Source organism: Notamacropus eugenii, chromosome 6 (assembly GCF_028372415.1).
Source record: "Notamacropus eugenii isolate mMacEug1 chromosome 6, mMacEug1.pri_v2, whole genome shotgun sequence".
Lineage (NCBI taxonomy): Eukaryota > Metazoa > Chordata > Mammalia > Diprotodontia > Macropodidae > Notamacropus > Notamacropus eugenii.
In genome coordinates, this window is record NC_092877.1 from 46,542,651 (window position 1) to 46,560,827 (window position 18,177).

Consider the following 18,177-nt stretch of genomic DNA (forward strand, 5'->3'; position numbering starts at 1 on the left):
ATATATTTCATCTGTGACTTCATCTGGTCTATCCATTTTTCCCAATTTTGTGTCCTTAAACATTATTGCTACTGCTACTATACTATTTTAAGCATATCAGAGAGCAAAGTATGAAATGTCAAATTATGGTGGTTTCATAATTCTTGAGATGAAAATAGATTGTTATAGAAACTGACCAATCAGTTCCATTTTTTATTTATTTGTTTTCCCCCTGATAGTTTAATATATGTACACTTTGGGGATGACATAACTTAGGTGGAACATTTTTACCTCTACTATTTTTCACTATTTTATGGACCAGTAATCCTCATAATTTTCCACTATCCTCTTCTGAAGTATTTCACAGATGAGCTTGTATTCTGAATCAGTGCTCCCCTAAGCTGCCATATCTCTTGATTCAGCAGGGAGCTAAAGTAATTTCTGGCTAAGGTATTCTTTAGGACCCTTTGGCCTCCTTGTTGTAGCAACTGTTCACGTCAGTTAAACTTCTATAGGAAATGATGATAATCAAGGTCAGAATTTTTGTCTTTTTCCATTTCCCATGTTTTAACATCAACAACTCATTTGGATAGGTTAGACTGAAGCTTTTATAATTACATACAAATTAGCTATATTCACCCAAGGAAGTAAAAAAATAGAAGGAAATGTCCAATATCTGCCAAAATATTTATGGCAGCTCTTTTTGTAGTAGCAAAGAACTAGAAACAAAGTAGATGACTGTAGATTGGAAAATGGCTAAAAAAAACTGTAACACAAGGGAATATTTCTGTTTTAAGGATTTATGAAAAAAAGAGTTTATGCATAGGAAGAATACAGGGAAGCACTGGAAGACTCATAGGAACAGATATATAAAGTGAAGCAAGTAGAACCAGGAAAACTATATTCACAATGGGTACAATATAGATGAAAAGAACGTTAAGCACAGCAATGAAGAAGAAATATAAGGATGGACCTCCCTCCCTTCTTTGCAGAGATAGGGTGATTAGGGAGCTGAACAGAGCATATACTGTCAGACTTATTTTGCATGTTGATCTGTTAAATTGAACTGCCCCCCCTTTTCTTTTGTATTCTGTATTGTAAGAGATGGCTCTGTGTGTGTGTGTGTGTGTGTGTGTGTGTGTGTGTGTTTGGGAGAGAGAGACAGAGAGAGAGAGAGAGAGAGAGAGAGAGAAATATATTGGGAGATAAATATATTTTTTAAAAAAGATATCGATGAAAGTTTAAAACAAAACAAGCATGCAGTGTCTCATCTTTATCCTTTCTGTGCGACCCTAGGCAAGTGAATTAACTTCTGTTTGCCTCAGTTTTCTCATCTGTAAAAGGGGGATAATCATACCTCCTAGGGTTATCGTGAGGATCAGATGAGATAATAATTGTAAAGCATTTAGCACAGTGCCGAGCACATAGTAAGCACTATATAAATATTAGCTATTATTTCTCCTAATTTGATATTGATTTTTGACCTTTGTTCTAATTAGTTGACAATCTGCTGCAGGTTACCAAAGGTTACATCTCCTATATTAGTAATCAGTTCTTTCCTACTTTTTGAGATATCACTTTCATTTTTTGTGATGTTGTTTGGTGCTTCCCACATCCAGGGCGTTCCACCTTTCTTTTTGAAGAAAATGAGACTTCTGAGCAGCCTTCAAGCAGTACATCTCTTTTTTTTCTTAAGCTTGAACCATATTCTCCAATATCCTTGCTGCCATTCTCCCTCTGCGCCCATCTCTTCACTGAAATCACCACAAATCTATGTGCTCTCTTGATTTGCAGATTTTAGCAGTATTATCCTCCCATTCTTTCCAGGAGAAAGGTCTTGCCTTCTGGTTCTTCCTGGTCCTATTCTAACTATCAATCTCAGCTTGGATCGAGGCTCTCAACATACATCTTCCTCCTAAATCTTGGCCAGGCATTTCACTTCCCTCTAATACAGATGTTCTTCCTTGGCTCACTCCATTCCCTTCACCCTCTTTGTAGATATCCTATACACCTTTCAAGGGCAAATTTTCACCCCCCCTACCACCCCTGTGAAGCACTCCCAACCCAGAGTGATACTTTCCACCCTTTAATTCCTCTTAGGTCTAAACAGTTCCTCTAGCCATCAGTCATGGACTACCTTGGGAGATGACTTATATTACTATATTTAAGAGTAATTTAATTCTTGTATTGCCTTCACCTTTTCTTTTGTTCTTGAGTCTTACAATGCCTTGTGTTTATGCCTTATCTTACAAATCTTACAATTATTCATAAATAGTTGGTACAGTGGATAGAGTATTGTACTTGGAATAGAGTAGACCTGAGTTCAAATCTGGCTTTAGAGTGTAGCTAATTATATGACCCTGAGCAAATCACTTAACTCCTGCCTGCCTCATTTTTATCTATAAAATCAAGATAATAATAGTACTTACCCCACAGTATTGTTGCATGTTGCAAAACTTATATTACTACATAAATGCTAGGGTTTCCCTCCCCTGCCCCAAATTATATTCTTCTTGAGATCAGGGCCTATTGTCTTATATGACATATAATCCCCGACATCACTTAAAACACCGTGTGCCTTTTGTAGATGTCAATAAATCATTATTGACTGATAAATGATTAAGCAAAAACCAAAAATTAAATTGACTGATAAACACTGAGTGTAAATCAACAAGGCCCATTTCAGCAGAGATAAATGTGAAGTCCCTGCATTTAAGTCCAAAAAATCAATTGCATAAATATAGGATGGGGAGAAATGACTTTAAAACCTTTCATGTTAAAAACAAATCTAGGAGTTTTTGTTGACCAAAAGTGGTTGCCAAAAAAGATGCATCAATGTATGTGAAAGCTCTTTGAATCAATCAACAAACATTTATAAGGGCCTACTATGTGCCAGGCACTGTGCTCAGTTCTGGGTAAGGATAGAAAGACAATCCTTACCCTCAAGGAGTTTACAGTATAGCCAGGGAAGACAAGCTGTGTGCATCTAGAAACAAACAAAATAGAAAGAAGGCAATTTGGAGGGGAAGACGATAGGAGCTGATGGGATCAGGAAAGCCTTCATTTCAATGATCCACATAAACTGTACCTTGAAGGAAACTAGAAATTCTAAGTGCTCAGGGTCAGGAGGTAGTGTATTCCAGGCATAGGAGATATCCGGGGCAAAGGAACAGAAACTGGAGATGGAATGCCACGTATGTATGCAGAACTTTCAAGGAGTCCATTTGGCTGAACCGGAAGTGAGGAAGGAGAAAAGTGTACAATGGGAAGGTTGGAGGCAGGCTGTGAAGAGTTTTAAATGACAAACAGAGAAGTTTATATTTGGTCCAACAGGTAATAGGGAGCAAGTGGTTAACTGATGATTTTATTTATTTATGAGGAATTATATTTATTTATATGAGGAAATTTATTTATTTATAGACGAATGACTTGGCCAAGGCTTATGCTTTAGGAAAATCACTTTGGCAACTTTGTTAAGGATGAATTAGGGATGATGGGAGAAACCTGAAGTAAGGAAACCAATAAGAAAGCTATTGCAATAATACAAGTGAGAGGGGATGAGCCTGAACCTGGGTGGGGATGGGGTAGCTCTCTGGGTGGTAAGAATGGGGCAGATGTGAGAGATGTTATGGAGGCAGAAACCAGATTTGGCTCCTGATTATGGTCAAAGCTACATAAGTAGAAGTCAGTATCACTACCAAGCTCCATTAATGAAAGTAGCATATCCAGGTTGTGGAAAGTGAAAGTCCCTCTGTGTATTGTGATGGGCAAACAGCAGTTCAAAGGTGCATTTGGTTCAGGGCATCACTTTTTAAGATGGGTATTGACAAGCTGGAGAGCATCCAGAGGTGATCAGGATGGAAACCGTGTTATATAAGGAACAGCTAAGGGAAATGAGTGTATTTAGCCTGAGGGAGAAAAGGGAAGACTGAAGAGCTAACTTCTAATATTTGAAAGACTCAGAAAGGAAAGAGAGCAGACATTCTCTGTTGCTCAAGGGCAAAACTAAGCTGGCTGACTGAATGGTGGCAGACTTTAGCTTAATAGAAGAGAGAATTTCCTAGAGACTGGAGTTGTCCCAAAAAGAAATGAGCTGCTTTGGGCAGGGGTTAACTCCTCATTACTGGAGGTTTTCAAGAAGCAGCTAAATGCCCATCCTTTAGGGATACCATAAGTAAAGGTTTCTCCATTGAGAAAGTGATAGACCCAGATAATAACCAAGGACCCTTCCAACTCTGAATTCTATATTCTAAGAGTATCCCTCTGATTCGATAGTTTGGATATCTTGTTACACAATCCTGGAGCTAATCTACCTGTCACCCTTCAGCATCCTCCTAAGGTCACCCCAAGACAGTTGTTGGAATGATCTCTTTCAACAATATTTCCATAATTTTATTCCTTAGTTTAATATCTATAGGATCCCCTATTCCTTGGTCAACTGAAATCTGTGAGATTTAGTGCTTAACATCAGAGGTATCAAAGACAGACGAGACCTGGGGCAGATTAAAGTGTAATTGGGAAATATTTATCAAAATAAAGAAAAATACAATAAGACACTGATAACATTACAATTTTAGAATAAGTCAACATGCAGGCTGCAGGGATCCTCAGGTATGGATTAATGACCTCCATTTCTATTTGTGTTTTGACACCACTGTTTTAGATAATAAATGAAAAGGAAAGAAAAGCCCCCAGAAAAAGATGAGAAAACACACTATAGATAAAATATCTGACAGGAGCTCTCAACACAATAATCAGGCAGTTTACTGCCACAGTTAGCCATGAGAGCATCAGGGAGCTGAGATGCAGCAGTTTTGAAAGCAAGAGGAACTATCCAGGGACCTACAGAGCATGCGCTGCTAGGTGCCAGTGCTAAGCAGACACTACCTGTGCATAATGATGCAGGCTGCTGGACCCACTAGAGGAGGTCAAAGGTTGGGGAGCAACCTCAGGATTAACTGGGAAAATGTGCTTCTTTAAGGAACCAAGAAGAGAATCCTAAAATGTGTCAGGTGGTGGGGGAAGGGGAGTGAGTGCAGAGGGGGTGGGAAAGGTATGGAGAGAATGTGACAAAAAATCAAGGGAAGAAGGAAGGTCATTGAACCTGAACCTTTGGAACTATGCAACAGGTATGACTGAGGCTATTCTCACTGAGGGTAGAGTTGGACCCGCTGAGGAGAAAATTTCCTATGCTCCCAGAAATAACTAAAATCAGAGATTTATTTAGAGATGAAAGGTGTCTTCTGAGGCAGCTAGGTGGCTCAGTGGATACAGCATCGGGCCTGGGGTAAAGAAGACCTGAGTTCAGATTCGGCCTCAGATACTTGATACTTACTAGCTGTGTGACCTTCGGAAAGTTACTTAACCCTGTTTGTCTAAGTTTCCTCATCTGTAAAATGAGATGGAGAAGGAAATGGCAAACCACTTCACTATCTCAGCCAAAGAAACTCCAATGTGATCATGAAGAGTCAGATATGACTGAAAAATGACTGAACCACAATGAAAGGAGCATTGGAAGCCACAGAGTTCAACCTCCCCTCATTTTACAGATGAAAAAACTGAAGTACAAAGAGGTCAGGGTCACACACCTATTAACTGTCTGAGGCACGATTTGAACTCAGGTCATCCTGATTCCATGACCAGAATTCTATCCATTGCATCACTTAAATGGTTCCACAAGAAGAGAAGCCATTCAGGACTGGTCAGAAAAAAAGAATGAGTGATAGCTGTTGGATCTACACTGATGGATCATATGTTCATATGTCAACTTGACAAGAACAAAAGGGAGGTACCATCCTCCAGGGCTCATGTTCAAGATATGATAGAGGATCTCTTGTCAGTCCTGACAACCATCATCTACTTCTGGTGATTCATAAGAAAACAAATGATGGAGCCATGATAATCTTGGGGAAGAAACTCAGAACATCAGAGGCGCAGATGATATTCTCATTGCTGCTGCCAAAAGAAAGTATGGGCTGCAGGAAAAGAAAAATGGGTTTGGGACAGGTATAGCTAGTTAAGAAAATGGTACTCAAGGACATGATGTGGATTTTTGGATCATAGCTCAAAATATGGAAAGAATAAGCCTTGGTCAAGGATCTATTGTATCTAACAAGGGCCAGTAAAAAAAAGTGCATTTGTGTGTGTGTGCATCTGTGTGTATTTTATATGTGTGTGTATATGCCTTGGATATCTAATCTATGTGGCTTTAAATGAAAATTGATAGAGGAAAAAACTGTCCTTGGGAATCCACCAATCCCAATAATAGAGAGTAAGTAGGAAGAAGAGTTATCAGTGAAAATGAACTGTAATTCCCATTTGACAATAACCAGCAAGAGGGCCAACAATGAAACCCAAGGCTTTACGGAGTAAAGGGAATGGCTATGGATGATGGGTCCAAGTCTGAAAGTTCATTAGTAAAGGGAATTTCCAATATGGAAACTCCTTCCACCAATATTGAAAAGCAACTCAACAGTAACTTACAAGAGTTGCCTGGAATCACTTGCCCATGATCATACAGTTAGTATATGTTAGAAATAAGATTTGACCCAGGTATTCTGTAAATTCAACTCCCTAGACAGGAGACTTGATTCATAGCTAGAATATGGTTAGAGAAGCTTAAATCTTATTCAAAAGGAGCAGATTAGATGGAAAGAAAGATGGCAAAGCTCTGGAGATTAAGACCATATTCTCATATGAAGAACTCTAAACTAGAGAATATTTGAGAGAGGACAAATGGAGGGGGACTGGAATAAATATTGTGGGAAAGTATCCCACTCACGGGATGGATGAGATGCGAAATGGAACAAAACCTGACACAGAGGCATAATACAGCATGTGAGGGAAATCTCACTCTCTAGATACTTGCTGGAGCTTCTACCTCTCTCTCTCTCTCTCTCTCTCTCTCTCTCTCTCTCTCTCTCTCTCTCTCTCTCTCTCTCTCTCTCTCTCTCTCTCTCCTTCCTTTCTCTTTCTTCCTTCTTTTTCTCACTCCTTCTCTCTGTAATCTATTCTTCCTTCCTTTCTTCTTAAAGCAGGGCAGCTAATAAATTCTTGACTGTCCTTGAGGATATCTTCATTCTTCAAAAAGTAGAGGAAGAAAAAAGAGGAAGAGTGAACTTGAATCTGATTTTTACTAGTAAGAAAGAACTGGTTGCTGAAGAAGGAACCCTAAGAAATTTGGGTTGAATTGAGCTCTCCATCTTAGAATTTGTGATTTGGTTTTTAAAAGGAAATTTCCTTTTTAAAAGGAAAAGAATCTGATCCAATTCAATTGAGTAAGCATCTATTGGGCATCCATGTGCCAGGCAGGAGGTGCATGGCGTAAAGGACAGAGGGCTGGTCTCAGAATTATCAAGACTTAGTTCAAATGCTGCCTCTGACATCAATTGGCTATATGACCCCAGACAAGTCAATTTAAACTCTCAGTGACTCCAGGCAGCTCTCTAGGATTCTAAATTAGAAATTAATGTATAGTCTGCATTGGTGGAAGAAGTTTCCATACTTGAAATTCCCCAGATCCATGAAATCATAGGTCTGATTTTTTAAAATGTGCTTAACATATAAGGACATACGAAGACAAAATGGAAAGAGTCCCTTCCCTTGATACTTCCTCCAATATTCTATTAGAGGGAAACATGGGTACCAATAAGCACGTACAAAGTAGGGAAAGGACCAACAACTCCAGGGATCAGCAAGGCCCCAGAGGAGAAGACATTTGAGCCAAGTTTTGAATCAATGTAGGAATTTCAAGAGGCAGGATTGAGGATGAAGAGTATTCCAGGCACAGGGACACATGCTGAGGCACAAAAGTGGGAAATGATATCAGGAACAGGAAACAGCAAGTAGTATGGTTTTGCTTAAACAGCTCTAGGTTCTACATGAGAGACAGTAACATGAAGCAGGGTTGGGAGAGATACACTGGAATGAGATTCTAAAGGAAGGACTTTTAATGAAAGAGAAAAGTGTATTTTATCATAAGGAAACAATGAAACCTTTTGAATAGGAGACTGACATCATCAGATCTGCCCTTTTGGAATATCAGTTTAGTAGCTGGATGGTGGATGGATTAGAGGAGAGATACTGGGGAGAAGGAAACCAATTAGGGGGCTATTCTAGAAGTTCATGCCAGTGATGACAAAGGACTGGACTCAAGTGGTTGTGTGTAAGTAGGAAGAAGACAGATATTGTGGAGGTAGAATTGAAAATATCTCAAAACCTCCCCCTTCCTACCTTCTCTCTTACCATTCAGGACACCACCATCCTCCCAGTCATCCTTGACTCCTTACTCTCTCACCATCCCCTCTACATCAAATCTTGTCAATTCTACCATTGTAACACCTATTGTATATATCCCCTTCTCTCCTCAGATACTGCCACCACCTTGGTCCAGGCCCTAATCCCCTCATGCCTGGTCTATTGCAATATCCCTCCTATTGGTCTTCCTGCCCTACATCTCTTCCCACTCTTTTCCATCCTTTAGTCATCTGACAAACTAATCTTCCTAAAGTGTGAATCTGATCATGTTCAACAATCAATCAATTCCCATGGATCCTACTACCTCCAGATCAAATATAAAATTCTCTGGTTTTAAAAGGCTTTCATAACCTGACCCCTTCCTACATTTCCAGTCTTCTTACATCTTACTTCCCTCCACATACTCCAGTGAAACCAGCGTCATTGCTATTCCTTGAACAAGACACTTCATCTTCAGACTCCATGCATTTTCAGTAGGTATTCCCCTGAAATTCTTCCTTCTCATCTCCATTTCCTGGCTTCCCTGACTCCCTTGAGGTCCCAGATAAAATTCCGCCTTCTGTAAGAGCTGTTGTTGGTTTTTGAGTTGTTTCAGTCATGTCTGACTCTTCTTGACTCTATTTAGGGTTTCCTTGGCAAAGATGCTAGAATAGTTTGCCAATTCCTTCTCTAGGTCATTTTACAAATGAGGAAACTGAGGCAAACAAAGTTTCACAGCTATTAAGTTTTTGATGCCAGATTTGAACTGAGGTCCTCCTGACTCCAGGGCCAGTGTTCTATCCACTGTGTCACTACTTTTTGCAAGAAGCCTTTCTTGATCCCCTTTGATGCCAGACTTCCCTCTGAGATTATCTCCAGCTTTTCTTATATACATCTTTTTTGTATATAGCAGTCACTGCCATTAGATTGGGAGCTCCTTGAGATCAGGGATTATTTTTGCATCTACAGTGCTTATCACAGTGCCTGGTACATAATAAGGCTTAATAAATGTGTGTTGACTTGACCTGAAAGTAGACATATGGGGTAAAGGAGAGCAAAGAATCCAAAAGGACTCTCAATTTTTGAACTTGCCTGCCTGGAGAGATGGTTGAGAGAAGGGAGAGTTTAGTGGGAACAGATAATGAGTTCCATTTTGGACATGTTGAGTTTGAAGTGAGTTCCAAAAGGCAGGTGGTGATATGGGACCAAAGTTCAGGAGACAGATGAGGGCTACACATGTATATCTGGGAATCACCTGCATAGTGGTGCTAGCCAATTTAACCCCTGAGAGAGAATGAGGTCATCGAGAGAAAATGGTGATAGAAAAGAGACCCCATGACAAAAACCCCAGGCATATCCATACATAGGGTTCAAGAAACATGAATGATCATCCTGCAAAGAAGTCTGAGAAGGAACAGTGAGACAGGTAGAAAGAGAAACAGGAGAGAAGAGAGTCATGAGTGGTCGAGGAAGAGAAAGTATTCAGGACGAGGAGGTAATAGCCTCTATTTTAGGTGGGAATCTTTCAAAGAGTTCAGAGAAAGGACAGGATTTCATGGGCTAATATTCAAGAAGAGTCAGTCCAGAAGAGATGGGCAGTCCTCAGAAATGGAAGTGTGACAATGGAAACATGAAATTTCAGTGAGGAGGAAAAGGATGATCTGCCTCAATAGACCAAGGGGGATTTATACAGAGGGAATTCATTGACCAAATTACATTTTTTGATGTAGAAAATGGAATCAAGGGCAGGTAATGAAGGATGAATGCAAAACAGTTTCAAAGTCATGTAAGGATAAAAAAAAAGACAAAAACTTAAAATGAGCTAAAGCTGGCAATGAATGCTAAGAAAGATAAAAACCCACTTTAAGTCTTAGTGGTCTCATAGCTAAGTGCCATCAATCTCTTGATTTACTGAGCACCTACTAATATGCTGAGCATCTGGGTTACAAAGATAAAACTGAGAAACAGGCCATGTCCTCAAGGAGTTTATGATATTGGGGAGAGGATGCATATGCATATAAGTATATACAGAAAGGAAGGCACAAGAATTCATGAAACACCTACTATGTGCCAGGTACCATGCAAAACACTTTATAAATTTTATCTCATTTGATCGTGAGATAGGTGCTATTATTATCATCCCCATTTTACAGGTTAGTAAACTGATGTAAAAGGAGGGTAAGTGATTTGCCCAAGGTTATACAGCTGGTAAATGGTTGAGGCTGCATTCGAACTCAGAGCCCTCATCTGTCATTCCTGACTACAGACTCAGCACTCTATCCAGTACAACGCCACCTAGTGGCTTCTAATTTATACAAACTATATACAAAGTAATTGGAGGGGGGAAAGGGGAGATACTAGTCACCAGGGAATCCAAGAAAGACTTTCAGGTAGAAAGTGTCACAAACTGAAATTTGAAGAAAATTAGGGACTCTAAGAGGCAAGGGGAGGAGGGAGAACAATCTAAGTAGGGGGATGGGCTTGGAGCAGGGAGGGGGCAGACAGCCTGTGCAAAGGCAAGCAGATGGGAGAGGGACTGACATGTAAGAAACTGGCTGTACTGTGGAATGCATGAAGGGGAATGATATATAATAAAGCTAAAAAGATGGGTTGGAGTCTAGTTATGAAGCACTTTATATGCCAGATAGGAGAGTTTATATTTGATCCTAGAGGGAATAATGAAAGGAGTGACACGGTCAGACGTGTGTTTAAGGGAAAATCACTTTAGCAGTTATATGGAGGATGGATTAGAGAGATCTGAGCGTGGAAGGGTCAGATCTGATGTTCAAGGTAGACAGGTTAATATCAGCAGGCCATGGAGAGAAGGCAGAACTACTAAGTTCTTTTATGTTGCTATCAAAGAGAATAATCTTTTAGCCTGGGAGGGATAGAACAAAAATAGTTAACAGGATATTGAAGGGACAGCTAGGTGGAGCAGTGGGTAGAGCACCAGCCCTGGAGCACCTGAGTTCAAATCCAGCTTCAGACACTTGACACTAGCCGTATGACTCTGGGCAAGGCACTTAACCCTGATTGCCTCGGAAAAACAACAAAAACCCAGGATGTTGAAGACCACAATGGGCAGGAAGATTATAAGAGAGCATCTAGCTGCCCTCAGAGAGTTCAAGTCACCAGGCCCAAGTGAACTATTTTGCAGGGCACTGAGAGGGATGACAGATCTGACTGCAGAGCCATTATCAATAATCTTTGAAAAATACTGGAGAATAGGAAGGATTGCTTAATGATTAAAGAAAGGCAGATGTTGACATACTTTCCAATGAAAGAGAAAGGGGTTCCATTTTTAACTATAAGCTTCTGCACTGGTTTTGATTTCAGCAAAATTCTAGATTAGAACCTTCAAGGCAGCTAGGTGGTACAGTGGATAAAGATCTGAGTTCAAATCCACTCTTAGACACTTACTAGCTGTGTGACCCTGGGCAAGTCACTTAATCCCCAAAATAGAATCTACTAATAAAGACCTAATTAAGCAACATTTAGAAAGGGGAAATGATTCCCCCAAAGCCAGGACAGCTTCTGAAAGAATAGTTCATGCCAGATAAACCTGATTTCCTTTTTTTGTTGTATCTTTTTGGGGTTTCTGAAGAAAATGAAACCTAAGGTCTCTTCCAGCCCTAGATCTATGACCTTCTGAGCCATGAATTAGCCTAGAGAAGAAAAAATCTGGAGGAAAGGGGTGAGACAGCTATGACAACTATCTTCAAGCCCCCAAAAGGCTCTGGTGTGAAAGAGGAATTAGACTTGCTTTGTTCAACCTCAGAGGACAGAACTAGACAATGCAAGAGGTAATGAGTTGTATGGAAGCAGATTTTAGCTCCAAATTGAGGAAAAATCCTAAGAATATGAGCAATCCTAAAGTGGAACAGCTGACCCTGATGTCAGGAGGTCTTTAAGCAGAGGATGGGGAGAAAGGCTACAAAAGGACTCCTATTCAGATATGAGTTAGACTGAAGTCTCTTCTGACAGAGTTTCTGTGATTCTGTCAATTCCTTATTATTATGGATAGTGTATATAATGATTTCTTCATTCATAATGCTTATTAGTTTTCACAAGCAGCATCTCATTTCAGTCTCTCAGAGGCAGGGAGGCAGGGAGACTCTGGGGTAGGTAGAGCTAGACCCGGAGTCAGGAAGACCTGAGACAAAATCCAACCTCAGACACTTGTTAGTTGTGTAACCCAGAGCAAGTCACATAACTCCTTAACTGTAAAACAGGGATAATAACAGCACCTACCTCCAAGAGTTGTTGGGAGGATCCAATGAGATAATATTTGTAAAGCCCTGAGCACGATGCCTGGTACATAGAAGGTGTTTAATAAACACCTCCTCCAGAGCTGGAAGGGGCAGACCTGAAAGCCAGGGGTGGGAAAACTTCAGCCTCAAGGACACACATGGTCCTCTAGATCTTCAAGGTCCTTTGACTAAATTCGAACTTTACAAAACAAATCCAAATCCTTTTGTAGTTTTAGAGAATAAATCCTTTTATTAAGGGGATTTGTTTTGTGAAGTTGAATTCAGTCAAAAGGTCACACCTGAGGACCTAGAGGGCCATATGTGACCTTAAAGCAGCAGGTTCCCCACCCCTGGGTCCTAGTCTAATTCATAGCTGAACAAGAATGCCAATCTGCAGAAGCCCTGGTAAGTGTTCATCCAGCCTCCATGAGGAGACCTGTAGGATAGGAGAAACCCCTCACTTCTTGTGGCAGCCTTTTCCACCCTAACTGTTGGTAAGTTTCCCTCTCTACAGAGCTGAAATCTGCCTATCTCCCATTTCCACCCATTACTCCTCTCGCTGCCTTCTGGGGCAAGCAGAATAACCCTCCTTCCACACACCTGCTCCCCCATCCTCCTAAATCATCTCTTCTCCAGGCTGGGTACCCTCAATTCTTTCAGTTCATGCTTGGCATGGTTTCAAGTCCCCTCAACATTCTAATCCCCCATTTATGTAAATTCCTCAGCTTGTCAATGTGCTTCCTGGGATACAATGCCCATAAGTGAATGAGATACCAGAGCCGAATACAGCCCTGCCTCACTCTGGACACTATGTCTCTCTAAGTGAAAATGAAAACATTAACAATAATGATAGTTAGTATTTATGCAGTACTGTAAGGCTGGCAAAGTATCTGACATGTTATTTCAATGACCCTGGAGGATATAAGTGCATTTATCCTCATTGTACAGATCAGGAAACTGAGGCTGAGAGAGATTAAGTGATAAAATGGGCATAATCATTTCTAGAATACCTGTCTCATACATAAAGGGATTTGTAGACTTTAAATCTATATACATATTAGGGTTGTTTATTCCCTAATCTAGTAACTTTGCCAAAAAAAAAAAAAGGAAATTAGGTTAATCTGGCATTTGTAAAGATTTTAATGTTGCCTTGTGTTTTTCATACCAGTTAACGCTGCTGCCCCCATTCTGACCCCAAACTCTCCTGGTAGCAAAAGTAAAATCATAGCTACTATGTATCACAGTATATGTGACATTCTATACCCACACTCTTCTCTCTGCTCTTCTGAGAGGAAAGTCTGTTTCATCATCTGTCCCCTGGGATCAAGATTGGTTGGCATGACCTGTTTTGTTGAAGCCATGAAGACACACTGCTTTCCTTTCTAAACTCTTAGACACCATCCCTTTAATAACATTTTAGCATTTTGCTAAGAATCGAAGTCAAGCTCATCAGCCTATAGTTTGCAGACTTCACCCTCTCTCTTTTGAAAATTAGGATGCCATCTGCCTTTCCCTACTTTCATGGTACCCCTTTCACATTCCCCAGTATCTTTCAAAAGTCACCTACAGAAGTTTAGCTACTACATCTCTCCATCTATTTGCTCAGTGAATTCTTACCCATTCTTTAAAGGCCTACTCAAATGCCATCTGTTCCATAAAGACCTCTGAGTTCTGACTAGTGAGCCTTATTTTGCCCAGTCCAAGGCCTACCATGCCATTTTCTAGGTATCTTCAAGCTATCCTGCCTATATTACAGCCTTCTTCTCTCCTCCTCACCCTTCACTGAAACTTAAAACTTTTGTCCTTATGACCCTAGGGGTTTTTTAAGTTTATTATTTATTTTTAACATTATTTGAAAAAAATTTTTGAGTTCCAGATTCTCTCCTTCTCTTCAGTCTCTCTCCCACCCACTGAGAAGGCGAGGAACATGACATCAATTAGACATGAAAATCCCTGAAAGCATATGAGCTTAGGTTCTGATTGGTGAGTTCAAACTTATTTTAGTGGGTCCCAAACTTCCTGTCCATCTCTAAACTCTGGCTTTCTCTTCCTTCCACTGGAACTGGTACCCAGTCCCTCACTTTCCCAATCCAACTCCCCTATTTGGGTTCTCTTCCTTTATTATAATGTAAACTCCTTGAGTGCAAGGACAGAGATTGCTTGTTTTTGTTTCTCCATCACTTAGCACGATGCCTAGCACATAGTAAGCAGTGGATAAAATTTTTTTCAGTTATTCTTTCTTCACTCATCCATTCATTCATAAAACCTTTGCTGATCCCAGGGGTCTGTAATAACCTTCATTCTCAGAACTTACATAGCACTGGGTTTGTTTGCTTCTTTTTCTTTGGCACACCTCTGATGCAATTATCATATATTATTTTGTACAGTTATCTATGCTTATGTCATCTTACACTGTAAGTCCCAGGAGAACATGTATCCTCACTAAACTTTTATTTCCAATAGCACTAAGCACTTAATAATAAAATAATAATAACAAAAATATTAGAGTGACTAAATGAACCAAGTTATACCAGCTGCCCATGCTTTTAATTCTTTTTTCAAATTGTGAACAGACAATCTTAAGCCATTGAACCATTTTATTACTTATCCAATTAGGGCATGAAATTGTTGACTCCCACAAATAACCTGTGAGGTAGGTTAGGCAAGCAGATGTTATCTCCATTTTACATAGGAGGAAACTGAGGCTCCCAGAGATGTATGTGCCCAAAGTCACACAGATAGCAAGTGGGATCGTAAATCAGCACTCAGGTCTTCTCATTCCTGGTCTAGTTTTTTCTCCATTACCCCACAGTTGTCTAGGTAAATGTCTCAAATTCTCAGTTTGTACTTAGTCTTCTTCTGCTTCAATACTAAATTCAAATTTCTTGCTCCATCAAAGCAAAGTCCCTCCCATTCACCCCAATTTTAGAGCCCTGACTAGGCAGTTTCCCTTGCCTAGGATAAGCTGCCCCCTTCCTTGGGTAAGGCCTTCCTGTTAGCCTTTCTTCACTAACCCCTAGGCTCTACCAACAGCACTCCCTGGAGTTCACAGGCTAAGCATATGATTCCATGTAATCGATCCTTTATGAAGCAAACTCAGCCCAGAAAAATTTGCTATTCTGCAGTTTCTCACAGTAGGGGGCACATGTGTTAGCCATTACTCAGTCTCTTGGAGTGACTAATTTTTGATGTCCCATTATCATTTTGCCTCTGAGTTTTGTGTTGGCTCAGTCCTTATAAACTCTCTGAGAGCACATCCTTCCTCTAGTCTCCCCTTCCCTCAATTTCATCACACAGTTTTTTTCCCCATGACATGTCTTCCTCCTTCCCGTTACATAGCTTCCTCCCCCCATCACAGTGTCTTTCCTCCCCAAACACAATTTCCTCCCCAGCAAAAAATCACCCACAACAAAACAGATTCCCCTCCTCATTCTGGTGCCCATAACCAACACACTTATTTTCCTATATACGCACACACATGCACAAAAAACACACAAGCATACACACAAACACCCATATATGTCCACAAGTACATATACTCATACGCACAAACACCCATACATGTCCACCTATACATGTCCACCTATACATATACTCTCAAAAACACATATGAACACACATTCATGTCTACACATATATAAAGTCACAAACACACAAGTGCACACATGAACACCTGTACACATCCACATATTCACATGCACACACATGAACACCCATACATGTACACAGAAATACACACATTCTTCCCCAAACCCCCAGGACCCTCTCTCTACCTGTCTATAATGACAGGGTCAGACGGTGTCTCGTTTCGGTTGCCACAACTCTTCTTGTCACAGCAGCGGCTGTAAGGAGAGAACAGAGTTGTAGAGCCAGAAGTGACCTTTTAGAGGCATCATTGTGTAAGAGCAAAGGCCCTTGACTTGGAATCAGGAGGATATGGGTTTAGTTCCCATGTCAGTCATGGACAAACTGTGTGATCTAAAATGTCACTTAACCTCTTAGTGCCTCAGTTTCCTCACCTATAAAATGGAAAGGTGGGAAGTCAAATGCCTCTAAGTCCCTTTAATCTCTAAATCTATGATCCTATGGCTCTAGTTCAATCTCTGCCTATCTCTGATACTTACCTTGGACAAGTTACTTAAATCTCATTTTTACCATTTATGAAGTGATGGAGTTTGTACTAGATAACCTTTCAAGATCCTTTCAAATCCATAATCCTAAATCAGGAACTTTTCTTGTAACACCCTCTCCAATGGTCACTCAGTTTCCCTTTAAAGACCTCCACTGAGCTAGTTACTTATCAAAGGAACCCATTTCAGAACTGCTGCTGTTCGGTCATTTCAGTCATGTCTGATTCTTCCTGACCCCATTTGGGGTTTTCTTGGGAGAGATACTGAAAAAGTTTGCCATTTCCTTCTCCAGTTCATTTTAAAGATGAGGAAACTGAGGCAAACAGGGTGAAGTGACTTGCCCAGGGTCACACAGCTAGGAAGTGTCTGAGACCAGATTTGAACTCAGGTAGATGAGTCTTCCTGACTTCAGGCCTGGAGTTCTATCCACTGTACCAAATAGCTGTCCCTTCATTCTACTGTTATGTAAGTCTAATTAGGACTTAATTAAGACTTAAAGTTAGGAAATTAATAATAATTACAGTTAACACATATATGGCATTTTGAGAATTATAACGTGCTTTACAAATATTATCTCATTTGATCCTCCCAACAACCCCAGGAATAGGTGTTATTGTTATTCCCATTCTACCCCTGAGGAAACCTAGGTAGACAGAGGTTAAGTGACTTATCCAGGGTCACACAGCTAGTAAAAGTTCATGCCTTCCTAACTCCACATGGAGTGCTCCCTCCACTGGGCCACCAGCTGTCTCTTGATATTATTCCCCTCCTGAGAAGTAAGGAGAGTAAAATAGAGTGGGAGAAGAAAAGAGAGGACATAGAAGTTAGGAAAGACAGTGGGAAAGGGGAGAGAAAGAAAGTGAGGCAAGGGAAAAGGCAAGAATAGGTATCAGGAGGATAAGGGAAGAAAGAGGAAGAAGTCTGTCACTATGGGAATTGTTTTACCCAGAAAAAGTATCACAAACTGTACTTGAGGCAAGCAGTATGAAACAGGCCTTCATGGGGGCCAAGGAGATGGGAAGAGGAATGGAGGAGACCACCTTGTGTGTGGGGAACACACTGACCCCCAGACAAGGTGAAGGAAGCACTCACCCCAGTCTGCCATTTGGTAGCTTCTGATTTTAACTAATTATTATTGCTAAATATGTGCTAAGATCTGTTGTTGTTCCCACACTCTTAAGGGACTGCAAATGCCATGGGGGTCCTCTAACTTTACTGCCCTCTAAACTTGGTACACTGGACAAAGCCCTGATCACCCCACCCTAGTTTCATTTGTAAAAGAAAAGTGAGAAGGGTACAAGAACTGAGGGAAGGAAGGAGGGGGATTGCATTTCCCTCAGGCTAGGATCCCTGTCTTTCATTCTTCCTCAAAGCTGGAGAAATAGGTAGGGATACAGAAATAGTGGATCCCCACAGATACTCAGAAAAGCTACAGCTAGGATCAGGGGAACAGAAAAGAAACAGAGAACAAAAAGGCCAGGAGTCATCACTAGTCTCTCCATATTTATGAAATAAATTCCTGCCCACTTATGGGTTGGATATCCCTTCCAACTTTGGGATTTTAGAATTACATGAAACTATAA

At 40.5% G+C, this 18,177-nt stretch overlaps 1 protein-coding gene across 2 annotated transcripts in view; it reads right to left on the bottom strand.

The window, feature by feature from the left end:
• The window catches only part of EBF4 (EBF family member 4), a 100,253-nt gene that overhangs the window by 52,910 nt on the left and 29,166 nt on the right, over positions 1-18,177 (bottom strand). For both annotated transcript variants that reach the window (XM_072619816.1, XM_072619815.1), the window contains exon 7: positions 16,238-16,306. In XM_072619816.1, coding sequence (XP_072475917.1) covers positions 16,238-16,306 — 69 coding nt within the window. The remainder of the gene's footprint in view (positions 1-16,237; positions 16,307-18,177) is intronic.